Source organism: Pituophis catenifer, unplaced genomic scaffold (assembly GCF_029215685.1).
Source record: "Pituophis catenifer annectens isolate HBS135680 unplaced genomic scaffold, rPitCat1.0.hap2 SCAF_3, whole genome shotgun sequence".
NCBI classification, from domain to species: domain Eukaryota; kingdom Metazoa; phylum Chordata; class Lepidosauria; order Squamata; family Colubridae; genus Pituophis; species Pituophis catenifer.
The window spans coordinates 478,208-501,912 of NW_027256883.1; the positions used below are offsets into that span (position 1 = coordinate 478,208).

Sequence of the window (23,705 nt, forward strand, 5' to 3'; positions counted from 1 at the left end):
TTGGTCCTCTTTCCATCTCATTTGTAATTGATTATATTGTAACCAGGTTAAATTAATCCCTTCGTCCAACAGTGTCTGCAATGTCTTCAGCTGCCATCTGCCCGCATCTGTAAAAAGAACCTCTTTGTATAAAAACCCCCCGAGTGACATTATATTTGTATTCCACAAGGTATGACCAAGATCCAGCCATAGCGGTATTTTATAATCCCATTTGAGTCGGTGCTTCTTCCAAACTCTCATCAAAGAATCTCTGAGTATATGACTTTTAAATACTTTATCAACTTTATCATCATAAAATAAGTAAGCATGCCATCCAAATTCAAGATCAAAACTTTCTGCATTCAATATTCCAGCCTTTTTATTTCCAAACCAGTCACTTGTTAAAGTTAAAGCTGCTGCATCATAATATAACTGTAGGTTTGGGAGTTTAAGGCCTCCTCTTTCTGGAACATCTTGCATAATTTTCAATTTCACTCTCGGCTTTTTCTCGTTCCAGACAAACTTATTCACACCAGACTGCCAGACTTTCAGTTGTTTATCACTTTTAAGCACCGGAATCATTTGGAACAAAAACAGAAATCTTGGCAAAATATTCATCTTAACTGCTGCTATTCTTCCAAGTAAAGACAGTTGCAGCTTTTTCCAAGTCTCCATGTCTTTCTGAACCTCTCGCCACAACACCTCATAATTATTTTGAAACAATTTCATATTTGATTCTGCAACCTGAATTCCAAGATATTTTACCTTAGGTACAATTTCAAAACCTGCCCTCCTTTCAAGCTCGTGTTTACGATCTTGTGTCGTATTCTTAACTATCATTTTAGTCTTTTTTGAGTTCAGTTTAAAACCTGAAACTCTACCATAGTCTTGTATAATGTCGTTCATCAGGATTATTGATTCCATTGGTTGTGATAGGGTAACAACCAGATCATCTGCAAATGCCTTTATTCTATAATCCTCTTGCCTTATCACTATACCTTTCAAAATTTTTGAGTCCCGTATTGTATTTAGCAAGACTTCCAATGTTAATATAAATAAAAGTGGGGACAACGGACATCCCTGTCTTGTTCCTTTTTCAATTTTAAACTCTGTCGTCAAACTTCCATTAATAATAATCTGTGCTTTTTGCTCTTGATAAATTGCTGAAATCGCCTGTATAAATTGGTCCCCAAAGCCCATCTTTTTTAAAGTCTTTAGTAGAAAGTTCCAATCCACTCTATCAAAGGCTTTCTCCGCATCCAAAAAAACCAGCACTGCAGAAATCTGTTTATTCTTATCAAGATATTCCAACAAGTCTATTACTTGCCTTACATTGTCCTTCATATATCTGCCCTCAATAAATCCCGCTTGGTCCTCATGAATTACTTTTTGGATTACTGGCATCAACCTGTTGGCTAATACCTTCGCATAAATTTTATAGTCTGTGTTCAAAAGAGATATTGGTCTGTAGTTCTCTGGTTTTTTAGGACCAACTTGTTCCTTTGGTATCAGAGATATATAAGCAGTTGTCCAAGATGGGGGTATTTTACCCCCTTGTTGAATATTGCAAAATAAATCTCTAAGTTGTTCCACCATTTCAGCTTGTAAAGTTTTGTAATACACTGCAGTCAAACCATCCGTGCCAGGAGCTTTGGCTGTTTTTAGCTGCTTAATTGCTGCTATTATCTCCTCCTCTGTTATAGGATAATTCATTCTTTCCTTTTGTTGATCAGTAATTTTTGTAACTCTCTTATCCTTTAAGTATTTTTCTATAAGTCCATTCTGCACCTCTTCTTTGGCATATAATTTAGTATAATAATCCACAAAAGCTTCTTTAATTAATTTTTGTTGAAAAATTTCTTTCCCTCCAATGTCAATACTATCAATAGTCCGTATACTTTGTTTTTTCCTCAGTGTGTAAGCCAGCCATCTGCCCGGTTTATTGGCATTGCAAAATGTATTGTGCTTCGCGTATTGTAAACTTGTTGCAACTTGTTCCGCCATAAGCATTTGAAATTGGTCTTTCAAAAGTTTTATAGCACTTCGTATTCTTTCATCTGTTGGGTTTTTAATAAGTAATTGTTCCTTATTCTTTATTTCCATTTCCAACTCAGATCTTTTCTTTTGTCGGAACAGTCTATGTTTAGAGTTCATGTAGATAAGTACCCTTCTCATATAAGCTTTACTTGCATCCCAGACAATTTCAATTGGGGTACCTTTATTCAGATTTAAAACATTTTTGAACATGCAATCATAATGCACATAGAACAGAATAGAATTTTTATTGGCCAAGTGTGATTGGACACACAAGGAATTTGTCTTGGTGCATATGCTCTCAGTGTACATAAAATAAAAGATAAGTTCATCAAGAATCATAAGGTACAAAACTTAATAATAGTCATAGGTTACAAATAAGCAATCAGGAAACAATATCAATATAAATCGTAAGGATACCAGCAACAAGGTTACAGTCATACAGTCATAAGTGAGAGGACTTGGGTGATGGGAATGATGAGAAGATGAGAATATTAATAGTAGTTGTCAGCACGTCAAGATGCATTTATCCTAGTGCTGACATGAGAAGGAGAATGCAAGTGTCTGCAACAGGACGGTTGCCTTTCACATACTTATTTTAGCTGGAGATAATGTCCCCTAGGAGATGGATGGAAGGGGGGAAATTCTTTTGAGTTGGAGCAGTAGATTAGGGGTGAATGATTGGGAAGATGGCCAATGAATGCAGAGGAGTGGGGGAAGGAAGAGGAGGGGTTTGGGGTCAGCACCTCAGTGCTGGCTGCATGGAGTCAGTGTAAAAGTTGCCGTGCTAAATAAAATGGAAGTTTGTTTCAAAAAAGACTTTGTTTGAGACGCAATTTATTCGAAGACGGCCTGAAAACCTGACAGTAGTGCAGACTTAGTGAATAGTTTGACAGTGTTGAGGGAATTATTTGTTTAGCAGAGTGATGGCGTTTGGGAAAAAACTCTTCTTGTGTCTAGTTTTGGTGTGCAGTGCTCTATAGTATTGTTTTGAGAGTAGGAGTTGAAACAATTTATGTCCAGGATGCGAGGGGTCTGAAAATATTTTCCCATCCCTCTTTTTGACTCGTGCAGTATACAGGTCCTCCATGGAAGGCAGGTTGGTAGCCATGGTTTTTTCTGCCGTTCTAATGATCCTCTGAAGTAGGACTGTCCTACAGCTGCTGGTGGTAAAGACCGATAAGCATCTTTTAGTGTTGTGTAGCAATGGTGTAAAGTATTCTTGCCTCTAGTGGGACAATTGATAAACCTGTGTTTAGCAGAGAGAGGAAAAGAGAAGAGCTCTCTTCCAACACCCAGAGAGCTGCCTGGCAGCAGAGGGGATGGGCTGCTCCTCTCCTTGGGCCCAGAGGGCAGGCCAGATGATTTGAGCACAGGCCATCATTCATTTCCTGGGCACGGCCGCCTTGCTCAACAAGAGCTCTTCACACAGGAGGGTGTGGCGGGCACCAGCGACCTGGTCCAGGGGGCTACAGTACAAGCTAGCTACTGCATTCTGCCTATAATACAGGGATCTGCCCAGGGGGATTGCCGTCCCTTGGGAACAGACAGAAGCGGGGGGGGGGGGGCAATCCAGGGTCTGTTGCGGCTGCGCGTGGATTCAGTCAGGGGGAGGCGGGCTCAGTCAGGCCGGGAATCGACCCTGCCCGTCACTCGCGGCGCTGCTTCCCTGCCGGCGATCTGGACGGAGGCGCGCGCCTGCGGTGGTTCCCGGGCCGCGGCAGTTGGGGAGCCCGCCCGCGTTCCCGGCACCGGCTAGCGGGCGAGAGGCGCGGCCGGTGCGGTGGGGGTCGCCGAGTCCGCTCCCAGCAGTCGACGCGGAGCCCGCCAGCGGCCAAGGCAGGTGAGGGCGAGCCCGGGCAGCTGAGCGCAGCGGGACTGAGCCTTTGCCGCAGAGCGGAGCGGAGCAGAGCCGTCCTCCGTCGGGAGGCCAGCTTGGCGGGCGAGGCCGGGGGGCGCAGGAGATGAGGCCGCCGCCCGGCTTGCCTCCGCGCTACACCGCCAACCTCGCCCTGGCAGCGGCGGAGCCCCGTGCGCCAAGGCCGAGCTCGGCTCCTTCGACCCGCTCCGGGGAAGAGCGCGCAGCGCCCTGCTCGGCAAACGGCCCCTCCGCAGCCCCTGCCCGCTGGCCCTCCGCCCCGGCCGGGAAAAGCCCCGGGCTCGGGCTCCTCTCTCGGGCAGCTGCGCTTGCGCGGACCAGCCTCTGCCTCTCCCCCTTGAGTCTCCTCCGACGCCGCTTTGGGACTAAGGGGTCGGGGGAAGCGCTTTCGGCAATAGGCGTGCAACCGGCCCACTTTGGATGGGGCGTGGGGGAGGGTGGCTCCTGGAGCGTCCTTTCTGGGGTGCTGGGGGGGGCGGGAGACAGATGGCTGGGAAGGGGAGCCCCTCCTTCGGCTTGGACGGCGGACTGTGACCCATTCAAGCCTCTGAGATGGTGATCGCCGGCTAACGGTTGTTAGATTGCACTCTTCCAGGTCGCGTCTGGTGAGAGATGAATACTGGGAATTGACCAGGGTCATCCATTTTGCTGGCCTTCCTCCTAAGGCGGCTGGTTTGTTTACAGGATGCCGGATTCTTTCAACTGGCTGATGCCCTGGCTGACCTCTGCCGGCAGGGAGTCTCTTCCCTGGCTCAGTTCTGGAAAATGGAGTCTGGCTCTGGGAAACCCACTGAGCCAAGAAGGTCAATATGGGCCACTTGGATCTCTGGGCTGCACCTTCTACATGGGGTCATGTTCCCTGATTGTATTCATTTAAGCACACGCAGAATCCACCTCTCTCCTCTCTCGGGAGATGCTGGCCCTGAGCAGGATCAGGCCTGGCTCTTGCGGCATCCCGGAGTTGGAAAGGCCTTAGCAACCCTAACAGAGGACCATCCCGTTGGGAAACTTCCAGCCAGATGAGGAGGAGAGATTAAGCAGGCAGTTAGCCTCCACCAGTCCTTGCACAGCCACAAGAGATCCAGGACTGACCCCCTCCCCCAAGCTTCACAGAGCCTTATCTGTCTGTTCCCAAGGGAAGGCAATCACCCTGGGGAAGATTCCTGTATTATAGGCAGAATACAATGAAGTACTTCATTTGGACTGTACACCTGTGGATCAGGTTGCTTGTACCTGGCACATCTTCCTATGTGAAGAACTCTTATTGAGTGTTCAGCCCACCCACCAGGGCAGGCTTTTTGCAGAATGACCGTCTCTGCTCTAGTCCTCTGGCCTGACCCTCTTCTCTCCTGCCCTCCCAGCCCAAGGAGCCGAGCCCATCCCCTTTGCTGCCAGGCAGCTCTCTGGGTGCTTGGAGACAGCTGTTCCCTCTCTGGCCTTCCCCCCTTAATTGCTTTGTTTATAGGCCAAATATACCTGGGTGTTTTTACCACTCTTCCAACTGCTTCCTTTCTGGAGCCCTCTCCATTCCCCCCCCCTCCTCTGAACTCCTCCAATCTAGCATGGTCTTTTTTTAATGGGTAAGCCTCCAAAGGTCTCTGGCCAGGGAGGAGCGATTGTGCCAGGCTTCCTGGAATTTGAAGACTGAACCTTCCCAGTTCCTTGACCCTTGACCCTTCTTGTGACTTCTCTAAACAAGGGGTCCTTGGTGCTGTCTGAGCTTGGTTGTTTTCTTGCAGATGTCTCATTACCCAAAGTAGGTAACATCATCAGTGTTAAGTTGGGCGAGTGAAGACACTGGAACAGGCTTCAGACAACAGTTCTTTATTTGACAACTATCTACAATCTGGCAGCTTGCCTCTTATATAGGCAGCTGTCAGGGGCTTCAACCAATCACGTTTGAGTATTTTCCTGCTCAAACACCGGACCTGATAGAAAACCTTCCAGGCTGTCAGTATCTAACAATCAGTGCTTGCAGGGAGGGGGCTTGGAGGAGGAGGAGGAGGAGCACTGTGGGGTCCTTGATGTTCTCTGAGCTTGGTTGTTTTCTTGCAGACGTTTCATTACACAAACTAGGCAACTTCATCAGTGCTACTAAAGAGAGGGATTTGCTCTCATTTTATATTGTAGTGACTTGCTCTGAATGCTGATGGGGCTGATCTCGGAGGCTCTTTGGTTGGGCTGTTTACTGTTTGCTTGTTTGGCAGATTGGGATGTTTACTTCTTGATTGTTGGTCTGATGTTAATTTTAGTGTTAAACTATGCTCATCTGGATATCAATAGTGGTGGGGAGGTGTTTGGTCATTTTGTTTCCTTTTTGGTTTGTTGATTGTCCCTTTTGTATGCAGCATGTAGATCAGGGGTGAAATCCAGCAGGTTCTGACAGGTTCTGGAGAACCGGTAGCAGAAATTTCGAATAGTTTGGAGAACTGGCAAATAACATCTCTGATTTATTTATTTATTTATTAAATTTATATGCCGCCCCTCTCCGGAGACTCAGGGCGGCTCACAATACATTTTAAAAAAAACCATTCTAAAAACATTTAAAAGATTAAAAAACATTAAAAACCTTAGAACACATTCACACCATTCATGGCCGGATCTCGCCAGATCACAAAGCGAGATCAACAGTCCCAGGCCTGCCAGAAAAGCTAGGTCTTCACAGCTTTTCGGAAGGCCAGTAGGGTGGGGATGGTCCGGACCTCAGGAGGTAACTGGTTCCAGAGAGCTGGGGCAGCCACAGAGAAGGTCCTCCCACATGGGCCCGCCAGCCGGCATTGTTAAGATGATGGGACCTGGAGGAGACCAACTCTGTGGGATCTTACCGGTCGCTGGGAGCTATGCAGTAGAAGGCGGTCTCGAAGATAACCTGGCCCTGAGCCATGTAGAGCTTTAAAGGTAATAACCAACACCTTGAATTGGGACCGGAGACCGATAGGGAGCCAGTGCAGCTCGCGGAGAATTGGTGTAATGTGGGTGTATCTAGATGCATCCACGACAGCTCGTGCGGCTGCGTTCTGGACCAGCTGCAGTCTCCGAACACTTTTCAAGGGTAGCCCCATTTAGAGCGTGTTGCAATAATCTAACCGTGAGGTGACAAGGGCATGAGTGACTGTGAGGAGCGCCTCCTGATCCAAGTAGAGTCGCAATTGGTACACCAGGCGAACCTGTGCAAAGGTCCCCCTAGCCACAGCTGTCAGATGTTGCTCTAATCTAAGCTGTGAGTCTAGGACGACACCCAAATTACGAGCCCATTCTAAGGGGGACAATTTCTCCCCCCCCTAGAACTAAGGATGGACAATCAACATAGTCTTTAGGAGGCAATACCCACAGCCACTCGGTCTTGTCTAGGTTAAGTCTGAGCCTGTTGAGTCCCATCCAGACCCTCACAGCCTCCAGGCACTGGCACATCACATCCACTGCATCACTGAAGTGACGCGGGGTAGAGATATACAGCTGGGTATCATCAGCGTATTGCTGATATCTCACCCTGTGTCATCGGATGATCTCACCCAGCGGTTTCATGTAGATATTAAATAGGGGAGAGAGGACCGAGCCCTGAGGCACCCCGCAAATGAGGGGCCTAGGGGTTGGCCTCTGTCCTCCCACCGACTGTGACCGACCAGAGAGATAGGAGGAGAACCACCGTAACACGGTGCCTCCCACTCCCAGCTCCCTTAGCCATCCCAGAAGGATTTCATGGTAAGGATTTTTTGGTATCGAAAGCCGCTGAGAGGTCAAGTAGCACCAAGATGGAGGAATGACCCCCATCTTGGGCTCGCCAGAGATCATCCATCAGTGTGACCAAAGCAGTTTCCATGCTGTAGCCAGGCCTGAAGCCAGACTGAAAAGGGTCTAGATAATCCGTTTCCTCCAATGACCGCAGGAGCTGAAGTGCCACCACTTTCTCTACAACCTTTCCCACAAAGGCTAGGTTGGAGACTGGACGAAAGTTCTTTAATTCTGCTGGATCCAGGGAAGGCTTCTTGAGGAGGGGCCTTACAACCACTTCCTTGGTTGGTCCCAGAGTGGGGAGGGAATGGGGATTTTGCAGTATCCTTCCCCTGGAGTGGAGTGGGAATGGAGATTTTGCAGTATCCCTCCCCTGCCATGCCCACCAAGCCACGCCCACAGAACCGGTAGTAAAAAAAATTGGATTTCACCACTGATGTAGATATTATGTCTATTGATGGCTACTTTGCCAGGCTTCCAGGAATTCTCTTTTTGGACTTGGCTTGGTTTAGGATGGTCTCACAATTTCCCAGTTGAAATTATGGCTAAGTCTGTCCATATGTTGTGAAATGAAAGAGTTTTCATCATGTCTTCTGACTGTTCATGAATGAACTCTGCTGGTCTTCTGCCTGTTTGTTGTAGATGACTCCTGGTTTTTTGTTTTTGTTTTTCTTTTGGGGCTGCTGAGTCTTTTGGTTTACTTGGGATGTTTTGGAGGGCTTCTCTTTTTTTTCCCTCTAAACCTCTTGCAGTTTCCTCAAATGCCTCCCCACCAGGATCCCCAGGGCTCAACCCAAACCACGAGGGGGACCTGTCCAGTACAGGAGACGAGGAACAGGGTCTGCCTAATACGGCACCTTCTGGCTCACTTGGGGGGCTCTGAAAGGATGCCACAACCTTCTTCACAAATATTGTGGCTAACCCTGGGACCCCCTTCTATGCTCACCCTTTTCATCTTTGTTTCCTAAGTAAAGAATTTAAAATGCCATTTTCTTACCTTCTCCAGCCTATCTGGGCTGTTCTTGTTGCATTTCTGCCTTCTAGGAAATTAGCTGTCCCATCCTATTTGACCTACGTTCCCTTGACTTCTTCCTCCTGTGGTGGTAAAAGTTACACCCCCCACACACACACACTCACTCACACAGAGATGAGTAGCATTCATATTAAACTTGTGAGATTCCCCCCTCCCACCTTTAAATGCAAACGGCTTGAAGCGCCCTAGTGAGGAAACGTCCAGTGGGAGCTGAATTGGTCCTGAGGGACGACAGGAGGAAGAGCCAGCTGGGAACTGATGGCTGAGCAAACCACCGGCTTGCATGCTGACCTCGGAGGAGGGGATCGAAGGTCACCAGGTGGGCTTATCAGAAACATCCCAAGGCCATCCGGTAATTGCAGGCCCTGCCTCTTTGTCTTGCCTGGCAATGTAGTCGGCTAAAGGTACATTCTGGTTTTGGTTTTGCTCAGGGCTGCCCAACAAAGTGCCACCACTTTGTTGGTATTTGGTTCACGCCGTTTGTTGTTTGCATGCTTAACAACTGTGGGGTCCTTGGTGCTCTCTGGGCTGGGGTATTTTCTAGCAGATCTTTTCATTTCCAAACTAGGCAACATTATCGGTGCACAGAGAGCAGGAGGACCCCACAGTTCAACCTTGAATATTACCCTCTATTGATACGCTTCATAGATTTATGTTGTATCTTCAAAACAGTTTGGTTGCTTTAAGCCAGCGAGCTCCAAGCCTAGCAACTTTAAGACTTCTGGACTGCAACTTCTTTTGGGAATTAAAGTCCACAAGTCTTAAAGTTGCCAGGTTTCGAAAGCCCTGCTTTAGGCAAAGAAGGTTTTGGCTACAACAACCCAAATCGGTAATGGAATTGTTGGAGAGGAGAGGAGCCGGGACCAAGCCTGCCGAGCCCCACTCAGTACATCTCTCCAGCTTGATGAAGAACCAATGAAGATGAGGATGATGAGGATGATGTAGGAGCCCTGGTGGCGCAGTAGTTAGAGCGCAGGATTGCAGGCTGACTCTGTCCACAACCAGGCGTTTGATCCTGATGGGTTCCAGGTTGATTCATCCTTCCGAGGTTGGTAAAATGAGGCCCCAGATTGTGGGGGGGGGCCATAGGCTGACGTGTATGGGGCGGTATATAAGCCTAAGTGCTATTGCTATGTATGCTTCGAGTAGAAGTTCCTCACCAGAGATGAACCCACATTGTGGCTATGCCATCCGGCCCACAGTTAACTGGCTTGCTAGCCAGCGTGCCACGGGGGTTCTTTGCCAAATGCTTTGCTTAAATGGAGACAGACTCCGACTACAGTGTTCCCACTGACTGGTAAGGAGCTCTGGTGTGCTTTATCCTTGACCAATTCATAGTGGCTGAAGGGTCAGCCTCTTAAGGGGTGGATGACCCTTTTCGCCTTTTCAAAGGTAAAATAGGAGGGAGGTGTCTTGGATATGCTTGCCACCTTGAGTTATTTGTAAAAAAATAAAGGGATACAAAATAAATAATAATTAAGCATCCAGTTTTCTTCCTCCATTTGCCTGGCCTGCCAATAATTCACTTCTTTCCAGAGAAACTCGGGGGGGGGGGGGGCATCAGCTGATTCCCCGAAGGCGGCCCCTCTGGTCTTGGCTCCTGCAGAAGGAGAGTCCAGGCAGAATGTGCAGATGGCAGCTGAGCTTGGAGAGGGACTGAAGAGTCACTGAGCAGCTGGGCTCTTTTCCTTTATTTTGAATTTTGCTATTCGGAGCATCCCTGGTTAACCTGCCGACAAGCGCTTTGCAGTTCCGGGCTCCTGCAGGCCGCTTCCATTGTGGCCAGACTTTCCCCAGCCGCTCTGGCTCCCCTTCTTCCTTCTCCTGACTGCCATGGCTTCCAGTGGGCTTTTGGCATTTCCTTTCCTAGGAACTTCCTCCCCACCCGAGTGCCTTTCCTTGCCCTGGGAGCCTTCTTTGCAGGACCCTGAACTGATTCAAGCCCAGTATAAATCGGGCCGTTTTACTTTCCCTTAAAAGCCAAGGACCTCCGCCTTCTGGACTTCCACCACGGAGTCTGCCCTGTGGGCTGCCCAGAGCTTTGCCAGAGCACCCAGCTGTGAGGCCTCAAACCCTTCTGCCTGGCGCTTCCTGGCCTTTGGGATTGGCTTAAGGCCCTCCTGTGTGATCTGTGTAGTTGCTGTGGTGCTTTCCATCAGAGGACGAGCTTCAGGTGGCACAAAGCTCTTCTTCAGGCAGGATGAAGTGGGCAGTGTCTTGGTTGATTTAGGACATCCCCAGGCTGAGGTGTCCGGTTGAGTAATCCTAGGGAATAAAGGGGGGGAAGGGGAACCGGCTTAATTTGTTCATGGGATGTTGTGGCAGTTTCAGTCCAGGGGTCCATTGAATTGAATTGTGAGGAGGGGCTTCAAGTTAGCCAGGGAGCAAAGCCTGTTAGGAGAGAAAGAAGAGAAGGGCCCTGGTATTCGGTCACCTCCCGGGCAGAGTTTGCAGGCCCCCTGAGCAACTCTGGTGCTCCAACACTGGAGATGTTTAAGAACAGGCTGGACAGCCATTTATCTGAAATGCTATAGGATTTCAAGGGGTTGGACTAGAAAACTTCCAAGGTCCCTTCCAACTCTGTTATTCTGTCATTCTACATTTGTTTAAATCTCAAAGTGTACTTTTTGATTCTCCAGATAAGAAATGAGATCTGCCTGTATGCAACAGAATCCACCCATTTTCATTTGTTTATTTGTTTGTTTGTTTATTTAATCAATCAATTAACACGGCCACCCAAATCACAGTTGAAACTTTGAGCACCTAACAGAATTACAACCAAAAGAAGTCAGAGCAAATAAGAGCCACAAATAAAAAACACGATCTGGGTTTACAGATGCAGTGAGCCTCAGCAAAGGTGGGGATGGGACCCCAGAGGGGTCCCAGTGGCATCGATGCCGCTGGCATCAATGCTGCTTCCGCTCCAACCGGTCTGGTTAAGCAGGTTGCCAGTCAGTGTCCAAGACAAATGGGGGCTTTTTTAAAGGGGGGTGGGGGAAGAAGCTGTCAGTCTGAGATTGATTGGGGCTCTGGCTGTTCCCTTTCCAGATCAGATGATTATTCTGAGTCAGCAGCATATATAAATCAGGGAGGGATGGGTTGGTAAAGGGTTATGTCAGAGGAGAAGAGAATGCAGAAGAGATAAGGGCTACTTCTTGGGGGGGGGGGTTTACAAAAACAGGCTAGGCTTATCTCAGAAGGCCTGGAGGTTTATTTTAGAACTGCTGTAAGCCGCAAAGGCTTCTAAGCTTTGCTCCTGCCCTCCCTTGTCAGTCGCTTGTTTGCTCAGCTCCCTCTCCCTTTAAGCTGCTTTGTTTTGGGCGGTCACTATAATGACCTACTTACAGGGGAGCGTCTAGCTGCAATAGCCGCTCTCTCCATCCCTCGGTGGGTCCGTCGGGGTTTGGAGAGAGAGGAGCGGTGGGAGAATCTGCTGCGGCACTCCTGGAATTGGGATTGCAGCTGCTGCCCTGGCAAGTTTGGCAAGGCTCCCCTGTGGCTGGTAATTGGGGGGAGGGGAGGGCCAGGGGGCCAAGTGCTTTGTCCCTTGCTGGGATTTTGGCTTCACTCACGTCTGGCCCAGAATCTGGACTGAATCTGCTGTTATCCTGCGCTGCGTTTTGCATCCAAGGGCTCTTGTAGGATAGCTTGTGTGGTCTCTGCCAGAATCTATCCCGTAAATATACCCGAGCATCTCTGCCATTTTGAGCTGGCCTTGGCCGTGGCTGACTGCTTGCAGCTTTGCCGCTGGCTGGCTTTGTTCTCACGGGATCTAGCAACGCGGTGCTGAGGATCCAGTGGGGACCGCACATTGGGATCTCTGCTGTAGCAGCGTTCGTGATTCAGCCCCTCGGTAGCTTCAGTGACTGGAATCTTTGCATTTGGGCCTCCGTGGGAATGTTTGGCTTTTCCCCAAAGGACCGGAGGAGTGAACCAAATACCAATTTGGTGTTTCGCTTCGGCTGTTGTGCCAACCGTCCTTTGCTGAGAGGAGGAGCTGAGAGACTTGAATTCTTCCCATGGAGATGAGCTTCCGGCCTAATGGGCTGTGATCTCATCAGCTGGCATCTTCCAAGGTGCAGTGCTCTGCTTTTGCTTTATTCTCTTTTGATTTTGTGCAGTTCCACTCCATTTTGGCATATGGCAACTGCTGAACGTCAGTGGTCAGGCTAATCAGTTTTTCCAACCGGATGACCCGTCCACATGACCTCTCTGCCCCCCTAATCAGGGATTCTTCTTCGTCACTGGCAAAGTTGGTAGTGTCTTCTGCATAACAAGTGGTAATGAACCGACCTGGGCCAAATTCAATGGCCATTTATGCTGGTATCTAAGACTGGGGGACAGGACAGATTCCAGGCCTACCCAGGGCAAGCTGGAAAGGCCTCGGGTTAGTGGGCGCCATCATCACCTGGGCATGGACTGCTCCGAGCCCCCTTGATCTGGCCAGGCGCCTCATGCCGCTTTCCCAGGAGGGCTGGGAGAGGACAGGCGGCCTGGGATTAGCCAGCCCCCGGGCTGGTGGCCCCTGCCCCTTTAAGACCTCTCCCCCACCAGCTGAGCTGCTTAGCGAAGAGCAGCAATGAAAGCCCTGCAGCAACATAGCTGGCCCTGGTGGTGGGGCAGTTGGTGTGGAGGGTTCCTGGAGTGAGAAGGGTTGTGGGTCCTGCACAGGAAACTGGAAGCAACCTGCTGTGAAGAAGAAATATACTTTACTCCTGGTAGTAAGGAGCAGCAGATGACCCGGGGAGGGTGTGAAAGCAAAGTGGGACTACCACGCAAGGCTCTGCTGGGGTTGGGTTGCCTAAAGGCCAGGGAGGCTGATTTGGGCCCTGGGGGTGTGGGGGCCCACTGAATTGGGTGTGTGATCAGGGCCCAGTTGTGGGGTGGGTCTTGGCTGGGGATCTAGTAGGTGGGGATCGGCCGTCTCTTCAGGGCTGGAGTGTATGAAGGTACCCTAAATGTTGTGAGTGTGAGTCTGTGTTTTATCCAGTCCTGGTGATAGAAGAGGGCTCCGTGGGGTTCTTTTCCTTTGGTCGGCCTTTGCTTGATGGAATGAGGGGGGGGGGTGGATTTACAGGGATGGGGCAGAAAGAGGATTACAGCACATGGACGTGCAACCCCACTGTAGCTTCTGGGCCCAGAGTGGTTGGAGGGCGCCAGAGGGGATGCTGACAAGGGCAAGCCCCTGATGGGGTCTTTGGAGGGAGAGTTGGCTTTGGGGAACGTCTCAGGTGCACAAAGGGCGGTCAGTGCCCCCTCCCCGTAATACACACAGCTAAAAGAGCCCCTGGATCGCGCGGGGGGGGGGAGGGGAGGGGGTTGCCAGGCAGCCGTTCCTTCGGGCGCGCAGCTTGCAGGGGGCGCTGTGGGGGGTTCGGCCTGCGCCGTGTCCGAAGATTGGCCCCGGTTCAGCCACAACCGGAACAGGTGCCGCCCGTTAGGATCCGCTCGCCCAGCCCGCAGGGCCCGGCTTGGGGGTCTCCGGCGAGAAAGGTGGCGGGTCGGGTCCAAAGGGGCTTTTTGCGAGGAGGCGGCCGGGCGCTCCCGCTGAGGCCCTGGCGAGGGGAGCCCCCCTCGGCTGCCCCCTCCCCTGGTGCAGCGCTCTCCTTGCGCGACCCTCCCCCCCTCCCTGCAACCTCCCCGGCTGCCATCGGGAGGGGAGGGGGCTGCGGGGGGAGCTGAGCCGCTGACGTCACTGGCCCCGCCCCCTCCGAGCCCCGCCGCCGTTCCTGCGCAGCCTGAGCGCTGCGGGCTCCGGGAGGCCACGGTGAGTCAGCAGCCCCGGGAAGGGCGGCGCGGGGAGTCCGTCGCCTGGCGGGAGGGGCGGCCTTGCGGGCGAGGGGCTTCGCGGGCAGGGCGGGGGTCCGCCGGGCACTCGCTCGCTCCCGCGGCAGCCGAAGACCTCGGCCCGAGTGGCCACCCTCTCCGCCGCACGCCTGACGGCGCCTCCCCCGCGAGGGTCCCGTGGGCGGCTGGCCCCCAGGCCAAGGGGGGCGCCGCTTCGGGGGGCTTCCGCGCCGCCCCCGCAGAGGCCAGGCCGCGTCCCCGGAGTCGCCGGCTGGCCTGCCCGTCTCTGCCCGGGGCGCGGCTCCCACCCCCCCCCCCGCTCTTGGGGGCGGACGGGGTCTCCGGCGGCTTGGCGCATTGGGCGGCGGGCGCGGGGCGGGAGCCGGTGGTGGGGCGCGGCGGGGGCACCCGGCCCTCACCCACCCCGCCATCGCCATCCCTGGGACCCCGAAGCCAGCCAGGTGCCCGCCCTCTTCCCGAGCCGAGTCCGGCCCCCGTCCCGGATGTGGGGGCTTGCAGGGCTTCGCCACGTTCTCTCTGGCCGAGCGGAGCATCTTGGAAAGGCCTGGAACCTCGCCCGGAGCTTGGAAGCTCTGGTGCGCGTTTGGGCCCCGATCTCCTCCGCAGCGCCGCCTTGACCCTGAGCGAGGGCCCCGGAATGTTTATTGGCTTAGAGCGTTTATACAGCCGCCCATTTTAAAGCCAACTCTCCGAAAATTAAGAGGCGTATAAAGTTGTTCGCCACCAGGTAAAAGGTGAAACATTAAAACAAAAGAGCGGCCTGGATCGAGGGGAAGGTGCTATCACCCGATGGCAACGCTTGAGGGAAAAGCCAGCTCTGTGACCCCCACGAAATGGGGACTAAAAGGCTGGGGGGGCACAGAAAAGGCTCCTTTCTTGGCTCCCTTTAGGTTTGGGGGAGGGAAACGGGAGCCGCCCACTCCCTCTGACCTGGGAAAGGTGATCCTGCAGGCAACCTGGCTCTGTGCCAAGTGCGGCTTTAAGGGGACAAGGCACCTTGAATTGCACCTGGAAAGAAACTGGGAATCGGAGCAACTGGCGCAAGAGGGGGGCTGGCCGGCCCCTATTATTATTTGGATGCTGCCGCATTTTGGACTGACTGGAGTTTCTGGGTGGTCTTCAAGACCAGCCCCATGTGGAGATATCACAGCAATCCAGATGGGAGGTGACCAAGGCCTCCTGGTCCAGGAAGGGATTGAATTGGCCCACCAGAGAGATTGATGCAAAGGCCTCCCCGGCCATGGCTGCACCCTCAGCAGGAGCCCTGAGCCCAGCAGGAGCCCCTCTCCCAATGGTGCTTCAGCTTAGTCCAGGGAAATGCCACCCACCCAGAGCCCAAGATAAAGCATCACCAGGGCCTATGGGGAGGGGGGACAAAAGCCCACAGCCACTCTGTCTTGCCAGGACCGAGTTGGAGCCATCTCCTCCCCAGCCAAATCCTCACAAGCTCCAGGCCCTCAGCCAGCACCACCAGGGCCTCCCCTGTCCAAGTGGGATTCATGGCACACGATGAATACCAGGCCTCACCAGACAGTTCTCTTCCAAGGGTCTCTCATTGGAGACACGGGCCCCAAGACACCCTATCTTGCATGGCCCCGGGGCCTGACCCTGCCCTCCTACCAACCCTGGTCATGGAGGAAGGAGGAGAACACAGGGCCTCCCCCTTCCCACCCTGAAGCTGGCCCAGAAGGATTGCTGGATTGACGGAGGGTGGGGGGAGGCTGGGGAAGTCCCTGCTGATTTGGGGGGGGGATGCAGGGTCACATCTGGGCACAGTGCTAGGATTGCTACGGGGGGGGGGGGGCGTGCACAGATTATCTGACCAGGTGGTGCTTCCTGCTTCTGGGATTGGAACCCCTTCTCCCTTCTTTCCAAAGAGCCAGTTGAGCCTCCCCCCCCCCCCCCGGAAGCCTGTCCAGAGAGAATAACGGTTCCCTGGGCACCATGGCAACGGAGCCCATAATAGAAGCCCACAGTGGTGGCAGCCGTGGGGAGCTGCTCCTGTTAAGCAGGAGGGCACTGGAGGTATGTCTGGCCTTGGTGGGCCAGGCTGTCTGAATGCATCCTGGGGCCCTGAGGTGGCCTCGACTGGGTGCTCTGGGGAAGGATAGGAGGCTGGCAAAGTGTGCCATGGGGCTGGGTGGGGGCCTGTCTGTCTGCCCGCCCAGTTGTAATGGGCCGGGATTTGGGGTGCATTCATGTAATGGGGAACAGCTGGGAACCTTCCAGAGATCGTCCTTCTTGGCACTGAGCCCCTCCAGCCCTTGGCAGCCCCAACTGAGAGTGCCGTGGTTTATGGGCTTAGACCCCCTCGGGGCCAGGTCCCCCCTTCTGAAGAAGGGGCGGGGGTCCAGCTCTGCCTCTCCCAAAGATGTCTGTTTAACAGGGTGGCTCTTTCCACATCCAAGTGGGTCTTTGGGAGCCCCCAGAGCCCCCCCCCAAGGGAGGTACCCACTGAGCAGCTATGGGTGAGGAAATTCCCCACAGTTGCTTCTGGGTTGGCTGTGGCAGCTCCAGCTGATCTCAAGGAAAGCCAAGCAGGGCCAGATCCGGTTAGTGCTTGGATTGGGGTCCCAGAGCCAGGAAGTCCCCAAAGGGCCCATGCCCCACCCCACCCCTCCAGGCAAAGGAAGGAAGCCTTACCAGTTTGGCCTCGTTGCCCTCAATACTCGGGTGTAACAGCCTCCAGGAGTCGAGCTGGGCTCTTGCAATAGCAAAGGCAGGACCAGTGCCAAACTGGCTTTGGCCACTCAGGGAGCCCCACATGGTAGACCACAAGGGGGGCACAGAATACCCCGACAGGGCTACCTGCTGCTGGGAAGGAGAATCATCTGCCAATTCTGGTGAAATCTAACTTTTGGGGTCTAGAAGATGGAGGATAAAACCGAAGGGAGGCCCAGGGCCACTTCCTGGGAAGTGCAAGAAAATGGGCATACACACAGACACAGAGAGAGGGGGTGGGGTGGGGGGAGAGAGAGAGAGAGAGAGAGAGAGAAATCTGTCTGCTTCAACCAGAGCTGGAAAAAAGTTCATGAATTAATCGCTCTGTGATCCTCAATTCCTTTAATGCCATAATTTAAAATTTCTTGCTAAATTGCTTTGGCCATCTCAACTGCCCCTTGTACATTTCTCTTTAAAATACCTTTGGTTACTGTTCTTTTTTGAGGGGGGTGGTTAATATTGGCCACCAGCTGCATTGAAGACCACAGTGGCAGGATAGGAGGGGGGGGTCACCAGATGGGATCCCATGGGAGGAGAGAATGAAATGCACCCCCCCCCCAGGGAAGGATGAGGTGCTCTGGAGGCTTTGGCAGAATAGCCAGCCTCCACCAGGGGGGGGAAGGGGGAGCTTGAAAAGGAATGCTTTTGTGAATGCCCTCAGAAGGGGTGGGGGAGGGTCCTCCCAAACTCCCCCTCTCCCTACCTTTGCTTCCAGCAGGTTGCTGGGTACTGGGGTAACGGGGGGGGGGGGGGAGGGCACCTGGATTGGTGGGATGTGGTGGATGTTGAGAGGAAATCTGCCCCCCCCAGCAGAGGGTGGATGGGAAACACCGGGGGAGGGGGTGTCTAAGGGCCACGCCTAACCAAGAAGCGAGATTCTCACCCAGTCTACTTAGGGCATCTCAGTTGCTCAGGAAACCTGTTGGGGGGGGGCTGATCCTCCCCCTGGGATTTTTTTTTGGGGGGGGGATAGACAAGGCTAGGAAGGACTGTACAGATGCTGCCTCTTCACCTGCCTCCCTCTCCTTCCCCTGCAGCTCCCAGCATCACCGCCATGTCGCACGAGAAGAGCTTCCTGGTGTCGGGGGACACCTATCCAGGCCCACAGCCTCCTGTGCCCCCTGGCTACGTCCAGGCTCCGTATCCAGTGGCCCCCCACCCACAGGGTCAGTTCCAGCCTGCACCTTATGGCCAGACCGGCTATCCGCCGAACCCCTACCCAGTTTCTCCCTACCCCCAGGCTGGGCCCTATGGACCTTATCCACAAGCCGCATACCCTCAAGGGCCGTACCCCCAGGGCCCCTATGCGCAGCCGCATCCTGGAGCACCTATGAGCCCACCTGGTAAGTTGTGCCCCGGTGGGAAAGGGAGCGGGTGAGTTTCCTGGGCATGAAGCCGCCTGCAAAGCCTCGGTGGCTCTGCCCCCCACCCCCCATCCTGGGCCATGGAGGGAGTCCTCCTAAGGCATCCACAGCCTCCTCCAGGGGTGCACCTCTCCTGAATTCTGACCAGGCGGAAGGGGGCGCCCTCTGAGGGACCTGGGGAGCAGGCTCCCACCTGCGCCAGCCCTGCTTTCGGGATGACCAGGTGTCCAGGGGCCGTACAGAGAGCCACTCAGTCTGCCTGCATTGCTGCTTCTGCGCAGGGCCGATACACAACTACCACCATGAGGACGGTCCACCTTCTTACTATGACAATGAGGGCTTCACCCCCAGCAACTGGGACGACAAGAACATCCGGCAGGCTTTCATCCGCAAGGTCAGCAGGATGGTCACTGTAGGGCTTGGTGGGCAGCGTGGTCCTGGTTGGGTCAGAGGCTGCCCCTTTGGTTGCTGCCACGCTGCCCAGGGTCAGGCTGCAGGTGGTCAGAGGCCCCCTGTGTCCCTTCCTTGGGAGGCCCCACCAGAGTTGAGGCTCGGCTCAGGTGGCCTCCCTTGGGCCGCGCACCTTGTCCACTCCTTGCAAGAGGAAAGGAATGTTTCTCCGGCCAAAGGAGGGGCGGGGGACCCTACCTGCACACAGAAGGGCCTTCTTCCGTAGACCTTGCAGAAAAAGAACACAATGTAGAGGAGAGGATCTCCAGAACTTCCTTGGGACAGGATGAAGCAGGGTCTCCATGCTCTTTCTCCACTTTGGGGGAAGGGCTTCCACTGGTGGACTTCCCACACTGCCCAAGAAAGGGCTGGGCAGGCTCATGGGTGAAGCTGAGCTAGACGGGGTCCCCCATGTGCCCTGTGAGCAGTTCAGCTTATGTGGAAGAGAGTTGGGTGCCTCTTGTAGGAAAGTCCAGGCAGGGGAGAGGAGGGGGCCAGCTGGATCCTTCCGTCACCTGGTGCCCCAGACGGCTGCTCTGACCAGGCTGAGCTGCTGTCCTTGTTCTCGCAGGTTTTCCTGGTGCTGACCATCCAGCTCTCTGTGACCTTCTCCTTTGTGGCCATCTTCACCTTTGTGAAAGACGTGAAGGGCTTTGTGCGCAAGAATGTCTGGACATACTACGTCTCCTATGCGGTCTTCTTCATCTCCCTCATCGTCCTGAGCTGCTGCGGGGAGTTCCGGCGGAAGCACCCATGGAACCTGATAGCCCTGGTAGCGCAGGGCCCTGGCGGGAGAGTTTGGGGCTGCACTCCACGAGGACTTGGGAGGGTCTGGCTGGCTCTCGAGGAGACCCCCCTCCAAGCCCTGGTGGAGGCACTAACACCCTCCTTTCCCCCTACAGTCCATCCTGACGTTGAGTCTCTCCTACATGGTGGGCATGATTGCCAGCTTCTACAACACGGATGCCGTCATCATGGCTGTGGGCATCACCACTGCCGTGTGCTTCACTGTCGTCATCTTCTCCTTGCAGGTGGGGTCCCTCGGCTTCTACTGGGATGGGGGAATTGGGCCACATGGCCTCAGGCCATAAATTGGGGTCACATTCCCATGTTTGCAGGAGGGATTGGGGAGCACTTGCTCGCTTTGGACCCCAGCATTTCCCATGCCGGTTGGCAGTGCTGCTCTGGGGGAATCACTGGGAATGAAGGGCCCGAGAGTGAGATTCCTGGTGAAGCCACCGTGCCTGTGCCAGATGGGTACAGAATCCAGGATTCCCACATTCCTGGACTTGTCACCCTGCAACATCCACCACGGCCGTCCTCTCCAACCTGAGAGGCAGAGCCTTTGAGAAGCAAGAACACCGTGTGTGTGTGCGTGTGTGTGTGTGTGTGGCATGTGAGCAGGGGTCAGTCTGGGAAAGCAGCCTGGATGTCAAAACCCCTTGAACTTGCCCTGTGGCCCCCTCCTCTCCTGCAGACCAAGTACGACTTCACCTCCTGCCGTGGAGTGCTGATCGTCTGCCTGATGGTCCTGTTCATCTTCGCCATCCTTTGCATCTTCATCCGGAACCGCATCCTGGAGATCGTCTATGCATCTCTTGGGGCCCTGCTCTTCACCTGCGTGAGTGTCTGGGGGCCCCTGGGAAGAAAGGGAGCAGCAGGGGCTGCTGGGCAGGAGGGTTAGAGGAAGACACCCCCCCACCCCCATCTGCCGGCCCACTGGAGCTTCTGGGAACCAACGCAGCTGCTTCTTCATTGCAGTTCTTGGCGGTGGACACCCAGCTGATCCTGGGGAACAAGCAGCTCGCCATCAGCCAGGAGGAATATGTCTTTGCGGCCCTCAACCTCTACACGGACATTATCAACATCTTCCTGTACATCTTGGCCATCATTGGCCGTGCCAAGGATTAGGCCGTCTCCAGCCCTTTCCTCCCTCACAGCCCCCTCCCCAGTTTTGTTCTCTTTTCCCTGTGGGCTTGGTTGGTGCACTGGGGTCGAGGTCCTGATGCTCCTGTGGAAGGCGGCACCGCAAGGTGGCAGCGGTGGGCACTCCTCTTTGGTCTGTCTGTCCAGAGCGAGGAAGAGAAGGGATTCACGCCCTGCATCTCTTGGGTGACCCCGAGTTGAGGAAGGGGTGTAAATATGCTGCTGTTCTTGTCCACTGCGTTTTGTTCTAGAAATGTCTTATTTCATTTTGGGAACTCTCCTCCTCCTCCTGGGCCCAGGAGCACCCGCTGAGTCCCTCCGATGCCCACCATGGTCTTCCTTCCCCTTGCTTGCTGGGCATGACCTTCCCGACTGGCTCCCCCTGGCTGTTCCGGGCAGAGTGTTTCACCCTGGGGGGAGGCTGTGGGTGTTGGGCAGTAAAGGGGAGGGCTCTCTCAGCCCTGAGAGTGCGCAGCTCAAGGTCTCTCTCTTGGCACCTCCATGTTGGGGTCTGCCGAGACCTTTTGACCAGGATGTTGATGTTACTTGAGGACGCTTTCCTCTCTCTTCTTCCCTCCCCCCCCACGTGGCTGGCTTTGGGGGGCTTGAAATGCCGCATGCTGAGCCACTGACACTCTGCCCCCAAGGCCAGCCTCTGCACTAAGCTGTATAAATGGCAGTCTAATAAAAGTCAGAATATGCCCACAGCAGGGTCTTCGCTTGTCTTCAGCCAGCCAGGAAGGAAGGAAGGAGAGGAAGGGGCCTTTCCTGGGCTGGGTGCAATGTCTACCTGATCTTCCAAGGAGGGATGGAGAGGTGTGCGCTGCAGGAGCCTTCCAGAGCAATGGGGCTCCAACCTTTCCAGCTTTGCGGATCAGCAATTGGGGGGAGGGGGAAGGGATGGTTCCACGTGAGCGGTGGACGCGCATGCAACTCCATTTGTACGAGTGGCGGGCATGCATGTGGCTCGCACAAATGGTGCTGTGCGCACACGCCACTGCGCACTCAATTGGAGCTGTACACTGGCACACGTTCGCACGCTGCTTCCACAGCCCAGGCCGTGAACAGGCCATGGCCCAGGGGTTGGGGGCTCCTGTTCCAGAGAGTTTGCAGTGATGTCTACAGCATCTGAACTACACAAGGACTTTGGCAATTCAGTTCTAGCACTTAAATATATTTCGGGGGAGGGGGGTGTAATATGTATTTTTTTAAAGTACGTTCCCTCAAGCCCTGTTGAACAAATCCTCTGGGTGATTGTGAAACAAAGAAAAAAGGGAAGAGGGAAAGGATGGTCCTCTTGGCTGGTTTCATTTGTCATGGCAAAGTGAAAAATGTATTCTCCATGAAAAAGTCGGGGCAGCTCACACACCAGATGGGCACAGAAATTGGGGGTGAAACAAAAAACGCCATCACGGACAGGAGGGGGGTGCAAAGGCCGCCTCAGCTGCCAGGTGTCATGTCTCTCGGGAAGCACAGTAAGGGGTGGGGCTGCATGGGGCGCCAGGGAAGGGGAGCACCTTTGACGGGGGAACACATCCTGTCCTTTCCAGGCAGTTCACCCACCTCTGGGCCCCACTTTGCACTCGGCTCTCACCTGCGGCTCCCCAAAGCGGTTTGCCTGTGGCAAGAGCCACGACCCGCTGGATGAAGCAGGTGAGGGTAGCCGATGGGTCTTAAGCCCTTGCTGCCCATCCTGGCATGTGAAGACAGACACTGGTGGGCTGGGTGGATGAGACCATGGGTGGGCCCAACGGTCCCATCCACTCAAGGTCATGAAGGTGGCCTCTGCAAGTGCATGGGATGTGAAGAGCAGGACAAGGCAGAGAAGATGGCCGCCCATCCGCTGCACTGAGTCCCATCTCTGCTTCTCGATCAGATGGGAGAATGAGGCTGACACAGTGCAATTCTCACTCAGATCCAAATTACACGCTACTCTCAACACCATCATTCTTAAAAAATCCTGTGGTGATGGGCCTCCCTGATCAGCATCCGTGCCGGCGTGCCCCCACAATGAGCAACCTGGATAACACAGGGATAAGATCATGTGAAGTGTTAGTACCGCTTTATAATGCCTTGGGGAGGCCACACTTGGGAATATTGCATCCAGCTTGGGTCGCTACAATGTAAAAAAGATGTTGAGGCTCTTCCAGAGTGCAGAGAAGAGCAACAAAGATGATTGGGATAGGAGGCTAAACCATATGCAGAAATTGGGTATCTCTAGTCTAATGAAAAGAAGGTCTAGGGGTGACATGATAGCAGTATTCCAGTATTTGAGGGGCTGCCACAAAGAAGGGGGGGAGGGTATTCTCCAAAGCACCTGAAGATGAGAACATGAATGGAAACTCACCAAACTAGAACTAAGAAATTTCCTGAACAGCAAGAACCATTAAATCAGTGGACAACTTGCCTCCAGAAGTTGTGGGGGCTCCATCACTGGAGATTTTTAAGAAGAGATTGAACAACTATTTGTCTGAAGTGGTAGAGGATTTTCTACTGAGCAAAGGGTTTTTTTGTTTTTGTTTTTTTTAATTTGATTTATATGCCGCCCTTCTCCGAAGACTCAGGGCGGCTTACAAAGTGCTCAGCAATAGCCTTCATCCTTTTGTATATTTATACAAAGTCAGCTTATTGCCCCCACAAACTGGGTCCTCATTTCACCTACCTTAGAAAGGATGGAAGGCTGAGTCAACCTTGAGCCTTGGCGAGATTCGAACCCTGCAGTAATTGCAGGCAGCTGGTCTTAATAACCAGCTTAATAACAGGGTGCCTTAAGCCCCTG

General features: G+C 53.4%; 1 protein-coding gene across 4 annotated transcripts; it reads left to right on the forward strand.

Moving 5' to 3' along the window:
- Window positions 1-3,695: 3,695 nt before the first annotated feature.
- Window positions 3,696-21,633, forward strand: GRINA (glutamate ionotropic receptor NMDA type subunit associated protein 1). Of its 4 annotated transcripts, none has more exons than XM_070940209.1 (7): window positions 3,696-3,852; window positions 18,224-18,529; window positions 18,832-18,944; window positions 19,572-19,772; window positions 19,903-20,031; window positions 20,478-20,621; window positions 20,762-21,633. In XM_070940209.1, exons 2-7 carry the CDS (start codon window positions 18,241-18,243, stop codon window positions 20,909-20,911), a joined length of 1,026 nt encoding a protein of 341 aa, XP_070796310.1. In that variant the 5' UTR covers window positions 3,696-3,852; window positions 18,224-18,240; the 3' UTR covers window positions 20,912-21,633. The 4 variants fall into 4 exon arrangements, with proteins under 4 accessions (XP_070796310.1, XP_070796312.1, XP_070796311.1 ...); XM_070940211.1 differs by having other exon boundaries at window positions 3,844-3,856; XM_070940210.1 differs by lacking the exon at window positions 3,696-3,852 and adding an exon at window positions 12,085-12,130.
- Window positions 21,634-23,705: the final 2,072 nt, after the last annotated feature.

Coding starts and splice junctions, on each gene's coding strand:
- GRINA (XM_070940209.1), top strand. CDS start 18,241: ATGTCGCACGAGAAGAGCTTCCTGGTGTCGGGGGACACCTATCCAGGC. Junction 20,032..20,477: donor TCGTCATCTTCTCCTTGCAG/GTGGGGTCCCTC, acceptor CCTCTCCTGCAG/ACCAAGTACGACTTCACCTC. Junction 20,622..20,761: donor GGGCCCTGCTCTTCACCTGC/GTGAGTGTCTGG, acceptor TCTTCATTGCAG/TTCTTGGCGGTGGACACCCA.